The sequence below is a fragment of the Nannospalax galili genome, unplaced genomic scaffold, assembly GCF_000622305.1.
Source record: "Nannospalax galili isolate Female #2095 unplaced genomic scaffold, S.galili_v1.0 scaffold591, whole genome shotgun sequence".
NCBI lineage: Eukaryota > Metazoa > Chordata > Mammalia > Rodentia > Spalacidae > Nannospalax > Nannospalax galili.
In genome coordinates this window covers 4,723,640-4,742,039 of record NW_008330926.1, presented here as the reverse complement: position 1 = coordinate 4,742,039, position 18,400 = coordinate 4,723,640, and the positions used below count along the sequence as shown (strand labels likewise).

General features: G+C 51.8%; 2 protein-coding genes across 6 annotated transcripts in view; both read left to right on the top strand.

Annotated features, from left to right (window-relative positions):
* The window catches only part of Ints3 (integrator complex subunit 3), a 48,056-nt gene extending 41,457 nt beyond the window's left edge, over positions 1–6,599 (top strand). For all 3 annotated transcript variants that reach the window (XM_008855299.3, XM_029557511.1, XM_029557516.1), the window contains 9 exons: positions 417–485; positions 1,420–1,495; positions 1,884–1,997; positions 2,257–2,305; positions 3,431–3,598; positions 3,904–4,004; positions 4,198–4,270; positions 4,472–4,628; positions 4,738–6,599. In XM_008855299.3, coding sequence (XP_008853521.1) covers positions 417–485; positions 1,420–1,495; positions 1,884–1,997; positions 2,257–2,305; positions 3,431–3,598; positions 3,904–4,004; positions 4,198–4,270; positions 4,472–4,628; positions 4,738–4,815 — 885 coding nt within the window. In that variant the 3' untranslated portion in view covers positions 4,816–6,599. The remainder of the gene's footprint in view (positions 1–416; positions 486–1,419; positions 1,496–1,883; positions 1,998–2,256; positions 2,306–3,430; positions 3,599–3,903; positions 4,005–4,197; positions 4,271–4,471; positions 4,629–4,737) is intronic.
* A 494-nt stretch (positions 6,600–7,093) lies between these two features.
* On the top strand, positions 7,094–12,282 carry Slc27a3 (solute carrier family 27 member 3). Of its 3 annotated transcripts, XM_008855288.3 has the most exons (10): positions 7,095–7,841; positions 8,123–8,332; positions 8,638–8,796; positions 9,540–9,664; positions 9,894–10,088; positions 10,193–10,283; positions 10,398–10,596; positions 10,793–10,890; positions 10,977–11,107; positions 11,976–12,282. In XM_008855288.3, the coding sequence occupies exons 1-10, from the start codon at positions 7,208–7,210 to the stop codon at positions 12,150–12,152; spliced, it is 2,019 nt and encodes a 672-aa protein (XP_008853510.1). In that variant the 5' UTR covers positions 7,095–7,207; the 3' UTR covers positions 12,153–12,282. The 3 variants fall into 3 exon arrangements, with proteins under 3 accessions (XP_029413382.1, XP_029413384.1, XP_008853510.1); XM_029557522.1 differs by lacking the exon at positions 8,638–8,796 and having other exon boundaries at positions 7,094–7,841; XM_029557524.1 differs by lacking the exons at positions 8,123–8,332; positions 8,638–8,796 and having other exon boundaries at positions 7,094–7,841.
* Positions 12,283–18,400: the final 6,118 nt, after the last annotated feature.

Here is an 18,400-nt window from a genome sequence, read left to right as displayed (position 1 = left end):
TGGTCTTTTTGAGACAGGGTCTCCCTGTAGCCCCAGCTGTTCTGGAACTCACTATGTAAACCAGACTGGCCTTGAACTCACAGAGCTCCGCCTGCCTCTACTTCCTGAGTGCTGGGATCAAAGGCATGTGCCACCACACCTGGCTCCCTTTTTCTTTTCTTAAAAAAAGCTATTTTATTTATTATTTTTATTTTATGTGTATGAATGTATCATCTGCATGAGTATAAGTGCAACCTTAGTCATGCAGTGCCCACAGAGGTCAGAAGAGGGCATCGGATCCCCTGGGACTGGAGTTCCAGATGGTTGTTAGCCACCATGTAGCTGCTGGGAATCGAACCCAGGTCATCTACAAGAGCAGTTAGTGCCCTTAACAACTGAGCCATCTCTCTAGCCCCTCCCTTTCTCTTTCTATCCAGTTTCCAGATGAAACCTTGAGGAGCGGGGAGCTGCTGAACATGATCGTGGCTGTCATCGACTCTGCACAGGTGGGACACTAAGCGCTGACATTTCCAACAAGTTCTGGAGGACAGGATTGGAGAAATCAGGGTCCCTTTGTTCTCTCCAAGGCTGTACACAAGAGCTCACACTCCTCAGGCACTCTGCCTCCTGCTACATTTGGGTGCCCTTCAGGCCGTTGGGTCTGGGAAGGAAGAGTGGAGCCCAGAGGACCTGGGTGGGGTCGTGCACCCTGGAGTTCCCTTGTTCTGCATGTTCTCTGACATTCCTGTTCTCACAGGGAAAGCTGAGGGGAATGTATGCTTTAGTTCTTTTTATTTATTATTTTTATTTTATGTGTATGTGTGTATTGCCTGCATTGTAGGTGAGTGCACCTGTGTCATGCAGTGCCCACGGAGGACAGAAGAAGCCATTGGATCCCCTGGAACTGTAGTTACAGACAGTTGTTAGCTGCCATGTGGGTCCTGGGATTCGAACCTGGGTCTTCTGCAAGAACAACCAGTGTTCTTAACCACTGAGCCATGTCTCCAGCCCCATTAGTTTAGTTCTTAACCAGCCTCCTTGGCTCACAATGAAAATAGATCATTTCTATTTGCCTTCCCACCTTACAGGGGACCCCAAGAGATTGTAGCTTTGCTTGAGTTCATCTCTGAATGGGGTACGTCTCATTTCTACTCGTGTCCACTTAGTTCTCACTCACAAGGGGACTTAGCACTAAGAGTCCTCCTTCCTTGGCCTTTCCCTGCCCATGCTAGGTCCAGATCCTAGTTTCCCAGGCTAGGGCAAGGTGGAGATGTTGCCTTTTCTCCCTCTGACAGGGTGTGGGGAGCTTCCAGAACTATTTTTTGTCTCAAATAATAGTAGTTCCTTGTGAACACGGAACAACTATATATTGACTATGCCCTCAGCCTTCCGAATTGTGTGTCATGCCTTGCCTTCCTGGTCTGCTGTCCCTCTCCATAGCTCCAGGAGCTGGTCTGCCACGTGATGATGGGGAACCTGGTCATGTTTCGGAAAGACTCAGTCCTCAACATACTCAGTAAGTGACCAGATCTTCTGGGTACCTAGCAGAGGAAAGGGGCATAAGCCCTGAGTGTTTTCCAGTAACAGAAAAGTGGTTCTGGGACTGGGAAATGAAGGGGTAGGGCACCTTGACACCCTGCTGTATGGTCTTGGGCTCAGTCTTCTTCCTTTGTAAAATGGAAAGGCTTATTACCCTTGGCTCTCCAACCTTCAACTTGGTAGGACTTTCCAGTAGAGAAAATAAATGCTTAAGGGAACAACTTTAACTATGTTTATTTTCCCTCTTTGATTTGCTTTCCCCACCCCACCCCTTGATTTCCTGTTAGCTCCATTGCTGTACACACACACACACACACACACACACACACACACACACACACACAGGTTTCTCCTGTCTCTTCCAGTCCAGAGCCTGGACTGGGAAACCTTTGAGCAGTATTGTGCCTGGCAGCTCTTCTTGGCCCACAACATCCCCTTGGAGACCATAATCCCCATCCTGCAGCACCTCAAATACAAGGGTGAGTAGGACTGTGAGCTATAGGCTGGGGGACCTCCAGCCTTCCAGGATAAGCCTGTGTAGTCACGGGTGATCTGTAGACATGAGCCCTGCAGGTCCATTCTGAACGGTTGGGTAAGTAAGGCAGCAGATTCTTCTTGGCTCTTGGTCAAAGACTGTCCTTGGTGTTCCAGTGATTGTTAGATGGGGGATGGGAGAGGTGCCCAGATTCCTTCCTGAAATGATCCATTCCCCTGAACAACCTCTCCCCTCCCCCACAGAGCACCCAGAGGCCTTGTCGTGCTTACTACTCCAGCTCCGAAGAGAGAAGTGAGTTCCATACCTGGGGTTTTCCCGGTCCCAATGTTCCGAGATACTAAGACACAAACTGCTTCTGTCTTGCTCCTTGGACCATGTTTTTCCCATTATTGACATCTGCCTATTCCTGCCCTTCCCCCAGCATGACTTACAAATAAGCTGCTCCCCTGGGAGGTGGCCTTCCTCTGACCTTCACCATTGCTACCACCACCAGGAGCTGTCCTCAGAGGTGGGAGGTGGGGACCGGACATCCCTGTTTCCTGCTGCCACAGCAGTTCTAATCCTGATGGCGTCTGCTCCCTTTCCTCCCCCACACTTCTCAGCCCACTAACAGCCTCATCACACAGAGGAAGGGTTAGGGTACAGGGATCATACAAACCTTCTCCATCACACTGATGGAAGCTGGATCCTTCCTGCAGCCTGCCAGTGGCAGAGTGCAGCAGGAGAGAACAGAAGGCCTCTTCCATCATAGATGCACCATGATGGGGACACCCCTAGATAAATGAGGCAACAGTTACTGTCTTTTCCTATTCTCTTTGTTTCGTTTGAGATAGTTTCACATAGCCCATGCTGGCCTCAACACTGCTGTGTAACTAAAGATGACTAAACTACTAATTCTTCTACCTCTGTCTTCTAAGTGCTGCCTTCCTTCTTGCCTGTCTTTTATCTTTTGTCTTGCCTGAGACACTAGAAATGGCTCAACGTCCTAGAGGAAGTGGGAAGTTAAGGAGGACCCTGTGGGGACTGTGTCTTCTAGCCCTGTCTCTTGCCCCTCCCCCAGGCTAGATAACAGGCTAACCCAAAGCTGCAGCAGGATAGGGCTGGAGGGCATTCACATAGCACACCCCTGTCCCCTGGCCTCCTGAGCCCCTTTCCTGACAGATCTGAGAGAAATCAGGGCGACCACAGAAATGGGAAGAATCTCACTTCTCATCTGGCTTCTGCCAAGAATGAAACCAGGCATTCCCTGGCCCAAAGAGAAGGGGGAGAGGGATGTGAGAGTAGGAAGCCACAGTGGGACTTAGGCAGGGTGGGGCAGGAGCCTGGGGTTTGGGAAATAAGTAAGTAGTACAGATGCAGCAGCTTCTGAGGCCCTCAGCTGTGTGTGCACAACACCCAGCATGCTCTCATTCACAGGCCTAGTGAGGAGATGGTAAAGATGGTGCTGAGCAGGCCCTGCCATCCCGACGACCAGTTCACCACCAGCATCCTGAGGCACTGGTGCATGAAGCATGACGAGCTGCTGGCAGAGCACATCAAGTCTCTGCTCATCAAGAACAACAGCCTCCCTCGCAAGAGGCAGAGGTAGGACACAGTCCTGTATGTTGGCAGTAGGGCATCACTAGTCCACCAGTCAGTCTGCAGTGACTGCTGCCCAGGGATGCTGGTGCTGTGCCACACTGGTTTGTGGGTGACATCTAGTGGTTTGAAAACATGAGACATATAGGACCACTGTCCTCTCTTGAGTCCCACAGCTGCACACCTCCCTTAGGCCTCCCTAGCCCCCTGTCCTTGTGGCTACCTCTGCCTTAAGGAGGAAACCTGGAGGGACAGCAGGCATCTTACACTCCCGGAGCTCTCAGACTGGTGCTTTCAACCTCCCTATGCAGCCTAAGAAGCTCTAGCAGCAAGCTGGCCCAGCTGACTCTGGAGCAGATCCTGGAACACTTGGACAACCTGCGACTGAACTTAACCAACACCAAGCAGAACTGTATGCTCCCTCTCTTGCTTCTCCCTTCCTCTCTGGCCTAGTGAGCGGGCTGCCCTGGTTCAAGCCCCCTGGAGCCAGGCAAAGGGAAGGGGTAGGACCACAGCCCAAACCCATAGGATGAAACAACTTCTGGTGGTATTTAGTAAGCTCCGGGACACATTAACTGTTCTTCCCTCCCCTCCCTTCTCTCTAGTTTTTAGCCAGACACCAATCCTCCAGGCGCTGCAGCATGTCCAAGCGAGTTGTGACGAAGCCCACAAGATGAAGTGAGGCTCCGCCTACTTTGGGGCTTGGGAAGTAATGGGGGAAGGCCAGGGAAGAAGAGGCCTGCTGGGGATGTAAACTTATGGCCAAGAAGACCCTGGAGTTGAAGAGAAATAGACTAGGCTTGAGTGCAGAGAACAGAACAGGAGCTGGGCACAGGGCCAGGATGCCTTGCTCAGGGAGCTTGATCTCCTTCCTCTTAGGTTCAGTGACCTCTTCTCCCTGGCGGAGGAATATGAGGACTCTTCCACTAAGCCACCCAAGAGCCGACGAAAGGCTGCACTGTCCAGCCCTCGAAGTCGAAAGAATGCCACCCAGCCACCCAATGCTGAAGAGGAGTCGGGCTCCAGCAGTGCTTCGGTGAGACCCGCACCCAGTGCACAGGAGGGAAGGTGTTGTGGGTACAGAGGAATGGGACCAGCCACTGCCCAGGCTAGTAATTGTCTTCTGCCCTCCTCATCTCTTCCAGGAGGAAGAAGACACAAAACCTAAGCCCACCAAACGGAAAAGAAAAGGTTCTTCGGCTGTGGGTTCTGACAGTGACTGAGGCCTGGTGTCCCCACCCTGCCCATGCTGGGGAGATAGGGGTTTAGCCTTCCTAGCCCCCCTCACTCGGGGTAGGATGAGCTGCTTCCTGTGACCCAGCCTGAGAAGTTTCCATGCAGCCCCCCTTCCATGCCAGGGCCTCCGGCCTTCCTCCTTCCCCCTCCACTGCTGTGCCCACTGGTAATTGGGTTCTCACAGCATCCAGAGGCTGTGCAAAGCCAGATCATGATGGAAATCCTCAGCCCCCTTGTCCCTCCCCCAGTCTCCAAAGAGCCATTTGGACAGAGAAGGGAATGATCATGGAGCTGCTGGGCCGAGAAGCTGGGATGACCGTAGATGCTCCAGTGCTCAGTGAGTGAGCATCCCTTCCCGTTTCCCCCTCAGTCTGAATTTGTTCTGAACAGACATTCGTAGTCTGTGGACAGCGATCTACACACCAGTGTGAAACGGGCATCTAATCTGGTGTGGTCGGTACCCATCTGGCCAGATGCCACAGCCTTCAGAAAGGTACCTGATGGCAGCCTGAGCCCCTCGTGCTGTATCTGGGATGTTTGGATTGGGCTGAGGTTGGCGCTTCAAGCTTACCACAACCCAGGGGAGTCCCAGAGGCAAGTTCCTCAGAACTGTCAAATGGCCCAATTTCTGTGATTCTGTTTTTGCTTTTTCTTTTGGCAGAGATAATCGCGTTTTAAATTTGTTTTTAAGTGATAATGAAACAAACCAGAACATCTTTTGTGCCTGAGTTGCCATCATGTTTATCCTGTGTATATACAGGTCTTCAGTTTCATTCGATGCCTCTACTTGTGTCATCCCTATCCCCCCTCCCTGAAATGTCTACAGCACAGGGACTTGGCTTTGCCCTCCCCATCCTTTCTACCACTGGAGGTGTGAGCTAGGCACTGAGCCGTCCGTCTCCTTGCAGGCTGTCCTAGTTCATTGCTTTTCACGAACTTCGTCTTCCAGGCTGGGGAGATAACTCAGTAGATAAAGCACTTGCCACACAAACATGAGGACCGTTTGGATCTTCAGTGCCCATGAAAATTCCCACCCCTGATGTAGAGCTCAGAAGGCAGGGACAGGATCCCTGTGGCAAGGTGGCTACCTAGACTAGTCATATTGGTGAGCTCTGGGTTCTGTTGAGAGACCCTAGCTCAATGAGTAAGGTGAAGAACAATCTAGGAAGACTCCTGACATCAACCTTCCTTCGGTGCACACACACATATGAATGTGCATATACATGCACCAAAAAAAACCATCTTCCAAAAGCTAGTATTTGTCCTACTGCAGTTTATCAAGTGCCTGCTTTCCAAGGGCTTGGGAGAGAAGGGATGCTCTGCATTAGGTTTTGAAGGACAGGAGAAAGAAAAAGTTCAAGTCTCTTCACTCTGGCCACTAGCTGTCCCCGTCTGTACAGGGAAATTTGGTGTCTTGCAGAAAAGAGGCGAAGGCTGGGTTCAGGGCAGACAGGTACTCCTAATTCAGACTTCCCATTTGCCTCTTCACAGAATCCAGGCTCCTTTAAGTTACTACTCTTTTTTTGTTTTTTGTCTTTTTGAGACAGGGTCTCCCTGTAGTCCCAGCTATCCTGGAACTCACTATGTAGACCAGGCTGGCCTCGAACTCACAGAGATCCGCCTGCCTCTGCCTCCCAAGTGCTGGGATTAAAGGCCTGCGCCACGACGCCCAGCTAAATTACTACTCTTAAAAGGTTAAACCACGAGAGGCCCCTTTCTGCCTCTCTCCTTCCCCAGTTTCCACTGCACTGATTAAAACCAGGACAAACCATTTGCTGGCTGGCCCCAATTATTGTACCCTTGTTTGAAGGAGGTTCCCCGCTCCCAAAATCTGGCAGTCTGGGCTTCCACCTTTCCCCTACTTCACTCTCAGGCCCTGCCCATTCCCTACGGAGGCTGCTGGCTGCTGGCAGCTGGAGGCAGCACATGGGTCAGGCTATCCTGCCGAGACTTGCAGAACCAAACAGGCCAGGGGCCAAGTTATTCAGCCTCCTTTGGAAGAGAGTATTAGTACCCTCCCATCACGGGTGAAAACGAAACACTGAAGGAAAGAAGGACGGATGCGATGCAAACGCCCTAGCTCAAGGCTCCATAAAACGAAAATGAGCGACTCAGGGATTGAGGGAAGGGGCCTCTTAGGACCTGACCAGACGATGGCCACCCCCCTCCAAGTTCGGGAAGGAGCTCGCCAAGGCGGAGCGTAGGCTGGGGGAAAGGGCCGCTCCCCATATGCGGGTGGGGCGGGAGAGGCTGGGTGGGAAGGGGCGTGTGCCGGCGCACGCGCGCTCGGAAAGGAGAGGTCTGGAGTGGGACCGGCGGGCTCTGTTTGAGGAGCGACCTGGGGCAAGCAGCTGAGGCCGGCCGGAAGAAGAGGGCACCATGGTGGGTCTCCTCCTGCTGCTGCCCCTGCTGCTGCTGCTGCCGCTGCTGCTAAAACTGGACCTCTGGCCTCAGCTGCGCTGGCTGCCGGCGGACCTGGCCTTCGCAGTGCGCGCCCTACGCTGCAAAAGGGCTCTGCGAGCGCGCGCGCGGGCCGCCGCCTCCGCCGACCCTCAGAGCCCCGACAGCGGCTGCAGCCTGGCCTGGCGCCTAGCGCAGCTGGCTCGGCAGCGATCGGCGCACACCTTTCTCATTCACGGTGCGCGGCGCTTTAGCTACGCCGAGGCGGAGCGCGCCAGTAACCGGGCTGCCCGCGCCTTCCTGCGCGCCCGGGACTGGACCGGGGGCGGCGAAGAGGGGGCGCCGGGACCCAGAGACGCCGCGGCCGGAAGCGGCCAGATGCTGGCCGAGCGTCGAGAGGATGCGGCGGCCAGCGGTGGACCCGCCGCGCCCACACTGGCACCCGGGGCGACGGTAGCGCTGCTCCTCCCCGCCAGCCCGGAATTCCTGTGGCTTTGGTTCGGACTGGCCAAGGCCGGTCTGTGCACCGCCTTTGTGCCCACCGCGCTCCGCCGGGAGCCCCTGCTGCACTGCCTCCGCAGCTGCGGCGCGCGCGCTCTCGTGCTGGCGCCAGGTAAGGCTGCAGCGCCGCTCGAACTTTGGCGGCCGGCCCAAGGGGGGGCGTGTCCGCGCCGGGGTCCCTGGACCTCCAGCTGCGGAGCTGTCTCCCCCAGGTGCAAAGTGATTGGGAACAGGAGGCCTGGGGGTGCTAGGATCCCAGCCGTCGGACTCCAGGTCCCAGGCCCCTCACCCTAGAACATCAGGCACAGAGTGGAGCACAGAGAACAGGCTAAGGGAAGAGGAAGGCCTTGGGGTAGCGGCAGAGCCCGGAGCTGTGCTTGCCCACCCTTTTAGAGCTCCTGGAGTCCCTGGAGCCCGACCTGCCGGCCCTGAGAGCCATGGGGCTCCACCTGTGGACGGCAGGCCCTGTAACCCACCTTGCTGGAACCAGCGATTTGCTAGCCGAGGTAGCAGCCCAAGTGGATGAGCCAGTGCCGGGATACCTGTCTGCCCCCCAGAACATAATGGACACCTGCCTGTACATCTTCACCTCTGGCACTACGGGTGAGGGCTAGACCCCATGCTTCCTTCCCAGAACTAAGAGGAAGTTGCGGCCCAGGAACAGGACTGGGGCCCCTTCAACTCCCAGGCTACCCATCAAATGTTTCTGAGAGGACCCCATCCCAGGCACAGCCCCTCACTCCAGTCCTTCTACCCCCTCTTCATTCTCCACCTGCCCCACACAACCCACATTTCCACGACAGCCTCCTCAGCTTCTGTCCTGTCTGCCTCTCACCTTGGGAAACCTAGTAGGGAACAGATAGACCTGCCCCTTACCTTATAAAGGTCCCCCTCTTATTACCCTTCAGGCCTCCCCAAGGCTGCTCGGATCAGTCATCTGAAGGTCTTGCAGTGCCAGGGGTTCTACCAGCTGTGTGGGGTCCACCAGGAGGATGTGATCTACCTAACACTGCCGCTGTACCACATGTCTGGCTCCCTACTAGGCATCGTGGGCTGCTTGGGCATTGGTCAGTCTCCCTCACAGTATTCCTCCTGCAAGTGCATAAGTACCTCCCGAGGCATGCATGCCCTGCTGAGTCCTTCTTGGTAGAAGGGAGGCAGGGCCTACTCTAGAAATTCCTGGTACAGTAGGAAATACCACCCACTCGAGCCCCCAGGCCAGGCAAGTAGGGAGGCTGCAAGAGAAGGGTGTGTCAGTCCAGAAAAAGGCAAATAGTACCTAGGCTCACGCCTTTAATCCCAGCACTTAGGAGGCAGAGGCAGGCGGATCTTTGTGAGTTCATGGGAATTGACCCTGGGTCCTCTGTAAGAGCGATCAATGCTCTTACCGCTGAGCCAGGGAAATCCGACGCCCTCTTCTGACCTCCGTGGCATTACATGACATGGGTACACTCACATACATGCAGGCAATACACTCATACACGAGGCAGGCGTATCTCTGTGAGTTCAAGGCCAGCCTGGTCTACATAGTGAGTTCCAAGACAACTGGGGCTACAGGGAGACACTGTCTCAAAAAGACCAAAAAAAAAAAAAAAAAAAGGCAAATAGTTCCAGAAAGCAGTGGGAATTGGGGGCCAGGGGATGGGGACAGAAAGCAATGATAGGGTGTAAGTCTCATCACACACAGGTGGGAGAGGAAGGATGCCGGCACTGCAGCCTCCTAAAGATGTGACTCCCAGCAGGCCCTTCTCAGGGAGCAGTGCTACAGAGTCCTCTTTCAACTTCCCTCCCTCCCTCCCGTCTCCGGCAGGAGCCACAGTCGTACTAAAGTCCAAGTTCTCAGCCAGCCAGTTCTGGGAGGACTGCCAGAAGCACAGGGTGACAGTGTTCCAGTACATTGGGGAGTTGTGCCGATACCTTGTCAACCAGCCCCCGGTGAGTAGGCAGACCCGCTGACACAGGCTAGGTTACAGGGAGCAGGCTAGATACTAGGAGACGCTGGCACAATCATCTGGAAGTTGGAGAGGGATGCCAGGAGCCTGGAATAAAGCCTAGGAAAGCAGGGAGGGCAGAGAAGAGGTTCCAAGGAATGAGGAAAAGGACTTCACTTTGGTGAGCTGGCACCTTGGTGCTGAAGCCACCACCTCTCTCTCACTTGTCTCAGAACAAGGCAGAACATGACCATAAGGTCCGGCTGGCTGTGGGCAGTGGGCTGCGCTCAGACACCTGGGAGCGTTTTGTGCGGCGCTTTGGGCCTCTGCAGGTTCTAGAGACGTACGGATTGACAGAAGGCAACGTGGCCACTTTCAACTACACGGGACAGCAGGGCGCTGTGGGGCGAGCTTCCTGGCTTTATAAGGTAAGGGCGGAAAGGACACTAAGAACCCCTAGAGCAGTGAGGGGCTGGTGCAAAGTGGGGCTCCTAAAGCCAAAATGACGAAATGTGGGTCTCCCTTTCCCCAGCACATCTTCCCTTTCTCCTTGATTCGCTATGATGTCATGACAGGAGAGCCCATTCGCAATGCCCAAGGGTGTTGTGTAGCCACGTCTCCAGGTTTGTGCTTGGGTGGGGTGAAGCTGCCAAAAAAGGTTGGAATTGACAGTTGGGTTGGCACCCGGGAAGCTCAGGGTGAGGGGGTAACAGCTCCTCACCCCAATGACTCTGCAGGTGAGCCAGGGCTGCTGGTGGCCCCGGTGAGCCAGCAGTCCCCATTCCTGGGCTATGCTGGGGCCCCAGAGCTAGCCCAGGGGAAGCTGCTGAAGGATGTCTTCTGGCCTGGAGACATTTTCTTCAACACTGGGGACCTCTTGGTTTGTGATGAGCAGGGCTTTCTTCGCTTCCACGATCGTACTGGTGACACCTTCAGGTATCTCACCTATCTCGGTGACCCAGACCTCAGAAATCCAATTCTCTGTTCTCCCACCTTCCCCCGAGTCCTCATCCCATCTGTCTTCCTCAGACGTGATGACCCGTATTAACCCATGGCCTCTTTCTTCATCAAGCTCCCAAGCCCCGAAGCCCTGACTCCCCATTTCATATCTCTACTCTCCACTCTCTGGCAGGTGGAAGGGGGAGAACGTGGCCACAACGGAGGTGGCAGAGGTCTTTGAGGCCCTGGACTTCCTTCAGGAGGTGAACATCTATGGAGTCACTGTGCCAGGTGCCTAGGCGTCCAGCCCACCACCCCACATTGTAATGCTTGGGCACAAGGAACAGTTGGGCTCATGTGCCTCCCACACCCACTAGGGCAAGAAGGCAGGGCTGGAATGGCGGCCCTAGTTCTGCGGCCCCTACAGGCTTTGGATCTAGCTCAGCTCTATGTTCATGTTTCGGAGAACTTGCCGCCTTATGCCCAGCCTCGATTCCTCCGACTCAAGGTAACAGCCACTCCTGTTCCAACCCTTCACCCCACATATCTGCAACTGTTGGTGGTTCTTTTTTTTATTATTTTTTAATTTGTTATTTTTATTTTATGTGTATGAATGTTATGCCTACATGTAAGTGCACCCATGTCGTGCAATGCCCGCGGAGGACAGAAGAGGCTGTCGAATCCCCCAGAACTGGAGTGAAGGACAGTTGTTAGCTGCCATGTGGGTGTTGGGATTTGAACCTGGGTCTTCTGCAAGAACAACTGGTGTTCTTAACTGCCGGGCCATCTCTCTAGCCCTGTTGGTGGTTCTTAAACTCCACCAAGGAACCCCACGCAATACACTCCATGAGGAGAAAAGGGCACCTCCCTCCCAGCCATAGGTGTCTCATCCCCTTTTTTAATCATGTGTGTGTACATGTGTAAGTGTTCCTGTTTATGCATGTGCATGGTCATGTGTGTGCATGTCTATGTGGAAGCCAGAGGATAACCTCAGGTGTCATCCTCAGGAACACTGTCTTTTGAGATGGGGTCTCTCATTAGCTCACCATTTAGGCCAAACTGGCTGGCCAGTGAGCCCCAGGGATCCTCCTGTCTCCACTTCTGCCTGCCATTTTTACCTGGGTTCTGGTGATGGAACTCAGGTCCTTATGTTTGTACGACAAGCATGTTACCAACTGAGCCATCTCCCCACCCCACAAGCTTCCTCTTATCCCTCCCTTCTTCAGACCGGGCTCTTTCCACTGTGACTTCCTCCCCTTAACTTTCTCTAATGTCCCCTTTCCCCCAGATCTGCCCCCAAACAAAGTGGAGGCAACACTGTGGAGCTGACTGGGCAGAGTACTTCTCCTCCTCTTGACAGCTCTTTCTCTCCCCAGGAATCTTTGGCCACTACAGAGACCTTCAAACAGCAGAAGGTTCGGATGGCAAATGAGGGCTTTGACCCCAGTGTGCTCTCCGACCCCCTCTATGTTCTGGACCAGGATGTGGGTGCCTACCTGCCCCTCACACCTGCTCGGTACAGTGCCCTCCTGACTGGGGATCTTCGAATCTGAGGTCTTCTACCTGAAGGAGGGACTTTTAGGGTACAGGCCACTGTGGCTGTACCGGGGGCTTTCAGATATCTTTTATATATCAAGTTGTTACCATTATTTTGTAGTAAACAGCTGAGGCTGATCTAGCTCATCATGGTCTGAGTATGTTTGTGGAACTGCTTTTCCCTTGGAGCCACAGGCCCCACATTCCTGCCCTGACTATATGTGGGTCTGAGCCACATCTGCACCTTTTCCTTTTCTGGTGAGCACATCTGACAATGCAGTTTGTACTCTTGTGTATGGGCACCCACCACTCTGTCTGGGGATCCGGGGGACCCTGAGACATTGGTTCAAATGGCAAAAGTGGATAGAGACACCCAGAAACACTACTCCCCCACACACCCATGAGGCTCACCCATACTTCTCCACAATTGTAGGTGTGGCTGGGCCTTGGGAAGTCTCAACAAGGTAAAACAAATGTTAGGCAGGGATGGGAACTAGATAGTCTAGAGTTCCCTCCCCGTCAGAGCTCTCTCTGAGAAGCTAGTCAGAAGGGAAGGGAGACCTTCAGCCTCAGGACTCCAATGTCTCTGTTCCCAGCCAGTCCCAGTCAGACTCTTAGAGGCGGAGAGTTTGACTTCCACAGCCCTGGAGAATAGGGCTCTGAGTACCTGAATGTGAGCAGTAACAGTGATGTTTGATGTTCGAAAACAAAAGAAAAGGGGGATCGTTGCTGGTGCCTGGAAGTATTCAGAAACTTCATCTGAAAGAGTTAAAAGGATGGAACTCCTGGGGCTGGAGAGATCAGTTAAAATAATAATAAATTTTAAAAAGAGGATGGAATTCCTGTCTGGGGAACTCACTGCCCTCTGCCTGGACTGTGGTTGCTTATGTTTGCTGCTTCCCCCTGGGTTGTCTTTCTCCCTCTAATCCTCCTCCCCAGCATGAGAGGTCAGAAACACCCCTGGGACTGGAGAGATGGCTCAGCAGTTAAGAGCACTGACTTCTACTTACAGAGGACCTGGGTTCAATTCCCAGCACCTATATCAGCCAGCTCATATCTGCCTGTAACGCCAATTTCAGAGAACCCAACACCCTCTTCTGGCCTTTGTGGGTACCAGGCATGCACAGTGCATATTCATGCACTCAACACATACACAAAAACTAAAATAAGAAGGGTTATCTAGTATATTATTAAAAAGGAACACTCCTTACCTCCAAGCTTGAATCCCCAATCCCAGCCCCTTTGTTCCAAAACCTCAGCCTGCCCTATGTCCACCAGAAATCCTCAGCCTCCCTGACAGTTGAGTCCACATTAAGATGGAGGTGATGCCCCAGACTGACCCACTCTTTAGGAATTCAGCTTACTCTATTTACCTTTCCAATCTTCCCTGGAAGACTACAGTGGTAAGGTAGGTCTGGGCAGAGTGAGTAAGCAGATGTGCCAGCTGGCTCACAGCAGCTCCTCTCTGGTTCCTCTCCTACCGTCTCTGCCCAGGTCTTTCAGGCTGAGTGACACCTCCTCCCTTGTGGAATCACACATTTGGCCCAAATTTGCAGTCTTAACAGGGTAGCTGCTAGCCATATGTAGCTACTGAGTGCTCCAAGTGTGGCTTGTCAAAAGTGGGATCTGCTGTAAATATACAAAAATATACTTCACATATAAAAGACTTTGTAGAAAAAAAATCATTAGCAGTTTTATAGCCAGGTACAGCGGTGTACATGTCTATTCACAGCCCCTTAAGAGGATTACTTGAGCCTAGCAGTTTGAGCCCAACCTGGGAAACAGCAATAACCCATCTCAAAAACTATAGGGGATACCAAGCCTGGTAGCACAAGCCTTTAATCCCAGCACTCAGGAGGGAAAGGCAGGCAGACCTCTGTGTCTGTGAGATCGAGGCCAGCCTAGTCTGCATAGCAGTTCCAGGCCAGCCAGCCAGAGCAACAAGGGGACCCTGGTGCATACCTTTAATCCCAGCACTTGGGAGGCAGAGGTAGGCGGATCTCTGTGAGTTCAAGGCCAGCCTGGTCTACATAGTAAGTTCCAGGAGAGCTGGGGCTACAGGGAGACCCTGTCTCAAAAAGACCAAAAAAAAAAAAAAAAAAAAAAAAAAAAAAACAAACGGCTGGAGAGATGTCTCAGTGGTTAAGAGCACTGGCAGCTCTTATAAAAGACATGGGTTTGAATCCCAGGACCCAACATGGCAGCTAACAAAGTCCATAACTCAGTTCCAGGGGCTCCAACGCCCTCTTCTCTCCCCCACAGGCACTGCACAACACAAGTGCACTTACATACATGCAGGTAATACACTCAGACACATAAAATAAAAATAAATAAAAAGAGAACTGGGGAGGGGCCCAGTTAGTAGAGTGCTTGCCCACTGCTTATAGGAAGCCCAGGGAGGGTCTGATGCTGAGCACTACATAAAACCATAATCTCAGCTATAGAATGAGTTCAAATCCAGCTCGGATATGTAAGTTTTCTTCAAAAAACAACAACAACAAAAAAACCAGAGGAATTGAAGCCGGCTCCGAGGTTGCGTGCTCACTGCTCTTGTACAGCTTTGGTTCCCAGTACCTTCCCAGTACCCATATCAGGTGGTTCACAAACCATCTTTAACTCCTAAGGAGTCTGACACCCTCTGGCCTCTGAGGGCACCTGCATGCACACGGTGCACATAAACTCACACAGGTCCATAAATTAAAAATAAATCTTAAAAAAATAGATTTTTTTAAAAAGTTTTATATTGCTTACACATTGAGATACAATCTTGACTATATGGAGTTAAGACATTGACAATGCTAACATTGCCTGTTAAAGCATAGCTACTAGAACATTCAGATCTCTGTGTCTGTCTCTCTCTCTCTCTCTCTCTCTCTCTCTCTCTCACACACACACACACACACACACACACACACACACTCCATTTACTCAGCCTGTCTCCTATTTTCTCACTGGCTCACATTTCTGCTGAACAGTGCTGGCCTAGATGCTGACCTCACACCTCACTGTAAACACAAACACCAAGTAAAACATGTTGGCCCTTCATAACAGGCAGTCTAGGAGGAGGAGAGGACAGTTTCAGAGCTGAGAGTAGCCTTTGGCAGTCTGTCTCCCCAGTCCCGGGACTAGCTATTGCTCAGCTCTATCCAGAGGTTACAACTAGTGGTAAAAATGGAAAGCTTGCGAGCAGTATGGCATGGGGTGGGGGTCTTGTCATATAGGCTTACCCTGTAGCCCAGTTGGCCTGGAACTCATGTAATCCACACTGGCCTCGAACTCCTGGCAATCCTCCTGCCTCAGCCTCCTGAGTGTTGAGATTACAGACTTGAGCCACTACGCTGGGCTTTTTGGGATGACTAATTTAAAAGACTTTCTATTTACCATGATTAAAACTAAGTCTTAGGGGGGCTGAAAAGATGGCTCAACAGTTAAGAGTACTGGTTGCAGCTGGATGTGGTGGTGCACACCTTTAGTCCCAGCACTCAGGAAGCAGAGGCAGGCAGATCTCTGTGAGATCAAGGCCACATAGCAAGTGGGAGAGCAGCTGGGAGCTCCAAGGAGACCCTGTCTCAAAAAGAAAAAAAAAGCTTCAAGTCCCCAGCACCCACATTGAAGCTAACAACCATCTATAACTCCATTTCCGGGGATTCTAACTCTTCTGGCCTCCACAGGCACTGTACAACACGAGTGCACTTACATACATGCAGGCAATACACTTACACACAAAAGAAGGGCTAGAGAAATGGTTCGGCAGTTAAGAGCACTAACTGCTCTTGCAAAGGACCCAGACTCCGTTTCTAGCACCCACATGGCAACTAACAACTATCCTTAACTCCAGTTCCAGGGGATCTGACATCCTCTTCTGGCCTCTATGGGTTGGTATGGGTGCACTTACATTCAAGCAGGCAAAACACTCATACCCATAAAATAAAAATAAATAGAATTTTTTAAAAAAGGAAAAAGGAGCACTCAGGAAGCAGAGGCAGGTGGATCTCTGTGAGTTCAAGGCCAGTCTGGTCTACATAGTGAGTTCCAGGACAGCTGAAGCTACAGGGAGACCCTGTCTCAAAAAGACCAAAAAAAGAGGAAAAAGAAAAAGAAAGTCCGTCCTTGCCTAGCATGTGTGAGGCCCTAGCAGGTGATGGGGTACATAGGAGGAGGGAGTGTTTCCTCTAAAACATCACTGAAAAAGCTGAGAAGCAAGAGATAATCAGATAGCTCTGAGAACTTGTGGCCAACTGGAGCTACAGCTAGACCACCCTGCCTCAACAACACAAACAAACAAAAAGTAGAGAGCAACAGAGGAAGACGCCCCAAGTTGACCTCTGGCCTCCACACACACTACGCACGCACATGAACACACATTAGAGGAAGGGTTGATTCCAGGTCTGGGAGCTCTGTGCCAGCAAAATTAGCAAAGTAGGGCAGCAGCAAAGAACACAGGCTGCCTCTTATCTAATCCTTAAAAGATTTTAGGGTTACCTCTTTAGACGGGGAATGTTAGAGTAGCCAAAAGCCCCATAAAAATAAATAAATCAAAGAAGAAAGAGTACATGAAGTTATCAGAAGAAAGTGATGGGGCGATATGGGAGGAGTGGGCATGGATTTAATCAAAACACCTTATATGCTTACATGCCTGTATGAATATATATATATATATATATAAAACACAGACTCCCACTGGCCTAGGATAAGACAGCTTGACCATCAAGATTAATGAATGCACTGGAAACATTGGATGTTTGCAAAAGTATCTTCTTGAGGGTGATAGCAAAGGGAAAGAGAAACCAGCTTCCAACTGAATAGCTGCAGCTCCGGCAGGGACGAGGCTCTGTCCGTCTGTGTGGGCTCCTCGAACAGACCGTCCTAGTTGATAAGGGACCATTCTTTCCTGTCTTCTTTTTTCCATTTCTTTTTGTGTGTGCGTGTGTTCATGTGCGTGCGTAGTGTGTGTGGAGGCCAGAGGTCAACATGGGGCGTCTTCCTCCGTTGCTCTCTACTTTTTATTTGTTTTGTTGAGGCACGATGGATCTCCCTGTAGCTCCAGCTGGCCTAGAACTTGCTATGTAGACCCTGACTGGCCTCAGTTTCACAGAGATCAAATCTGCTTGCTTCTGGCTCTGAGCAGAACCTAATATGGTGGGACTAATGGTGTGGGCTACTGTAAGTCACTATTTTGCTTTGTTTTGGGTTTTTTTGTTTTTGTTTCTTTAGACAGGGTCTCATTTACCTGGAGTTCACCAGCTCAACTAGCTGGCCCCTAAGCCCCAGGAATTATCTCTGTCTCCCCAACACAGGGATTAGATAGTACCCAGATTTTATGTGAGTACTACATTGACCTCAGGTCCTCCAGCTTGCATGACAGGGCACTTTGCCACCGGAGCCATCTCCCTGGCCCTGGAACTTTACTTACAATTAGTAAGTGAGAAAGGAGGGACTGAAACAACGATAGGATGATCACTGTGTAGAGCCTACACAGTCAGGCAGTCAGGACCTCTTCAGTTATTGGACACAAGACTGAAGGAGTCTTCAGAGAGGGACTGGGTTGCCAGTACTCAAAGCCTTGATGAGTCTTGGAGTCACTAAAAGTGAGCCCACTGGCATGCTATGGCTTCTGAAAAAGCTGACACACAGTACTGTCCCACCTGTAAGGTTTCTTGCCTGAAAGTAGAACCTGACTAAACAGCCTGTAGAGCCAAAATCCATTTGTAGGGGCACAAGATCCCGCACATAAAAGAAAACTTAGACCAGCTGGCCAGGGAACACTACTGAAATGCCAGCATTACAGAGGTAAAGGCAAGAGGATTGAGTTCAAGGCTAGCCTCAGCTACATAAAGAGTTTGAGGCTGGCTTGGGATACATGAGGCCCTATGTCAAAAAAAGGGTTGGGGCTGGAGAGATGGCTCAGTCGTTAAAAGCACATGCTGCTCTTCCAGAGGACCCACGTTGGGGAACCATATCAGGCAGTTTATATCTGCCTGTAACTCCAGCTCCAGGGAGCTCCAACCCTCTGACTTCCACAGGCACTTGCACTCACGCACATACCTACACACACACACACACAATTTTTTAAAGTTATTTTTATTTTATGTGTATACGTGTATTGCCTGAATGTAGTAGGTAAGTGCACCCGTGTCCTGCAATGCCCGCTGCAATGCCCGCTGCAATGCCCGCAGAGGACAGAAGAGGCTGTCGGATCCCCTGGAACTGGAGTTATGGACAGTTGTTAGCTGCCATGTGGGTGCTGGGATTCAAACCTGGGTCT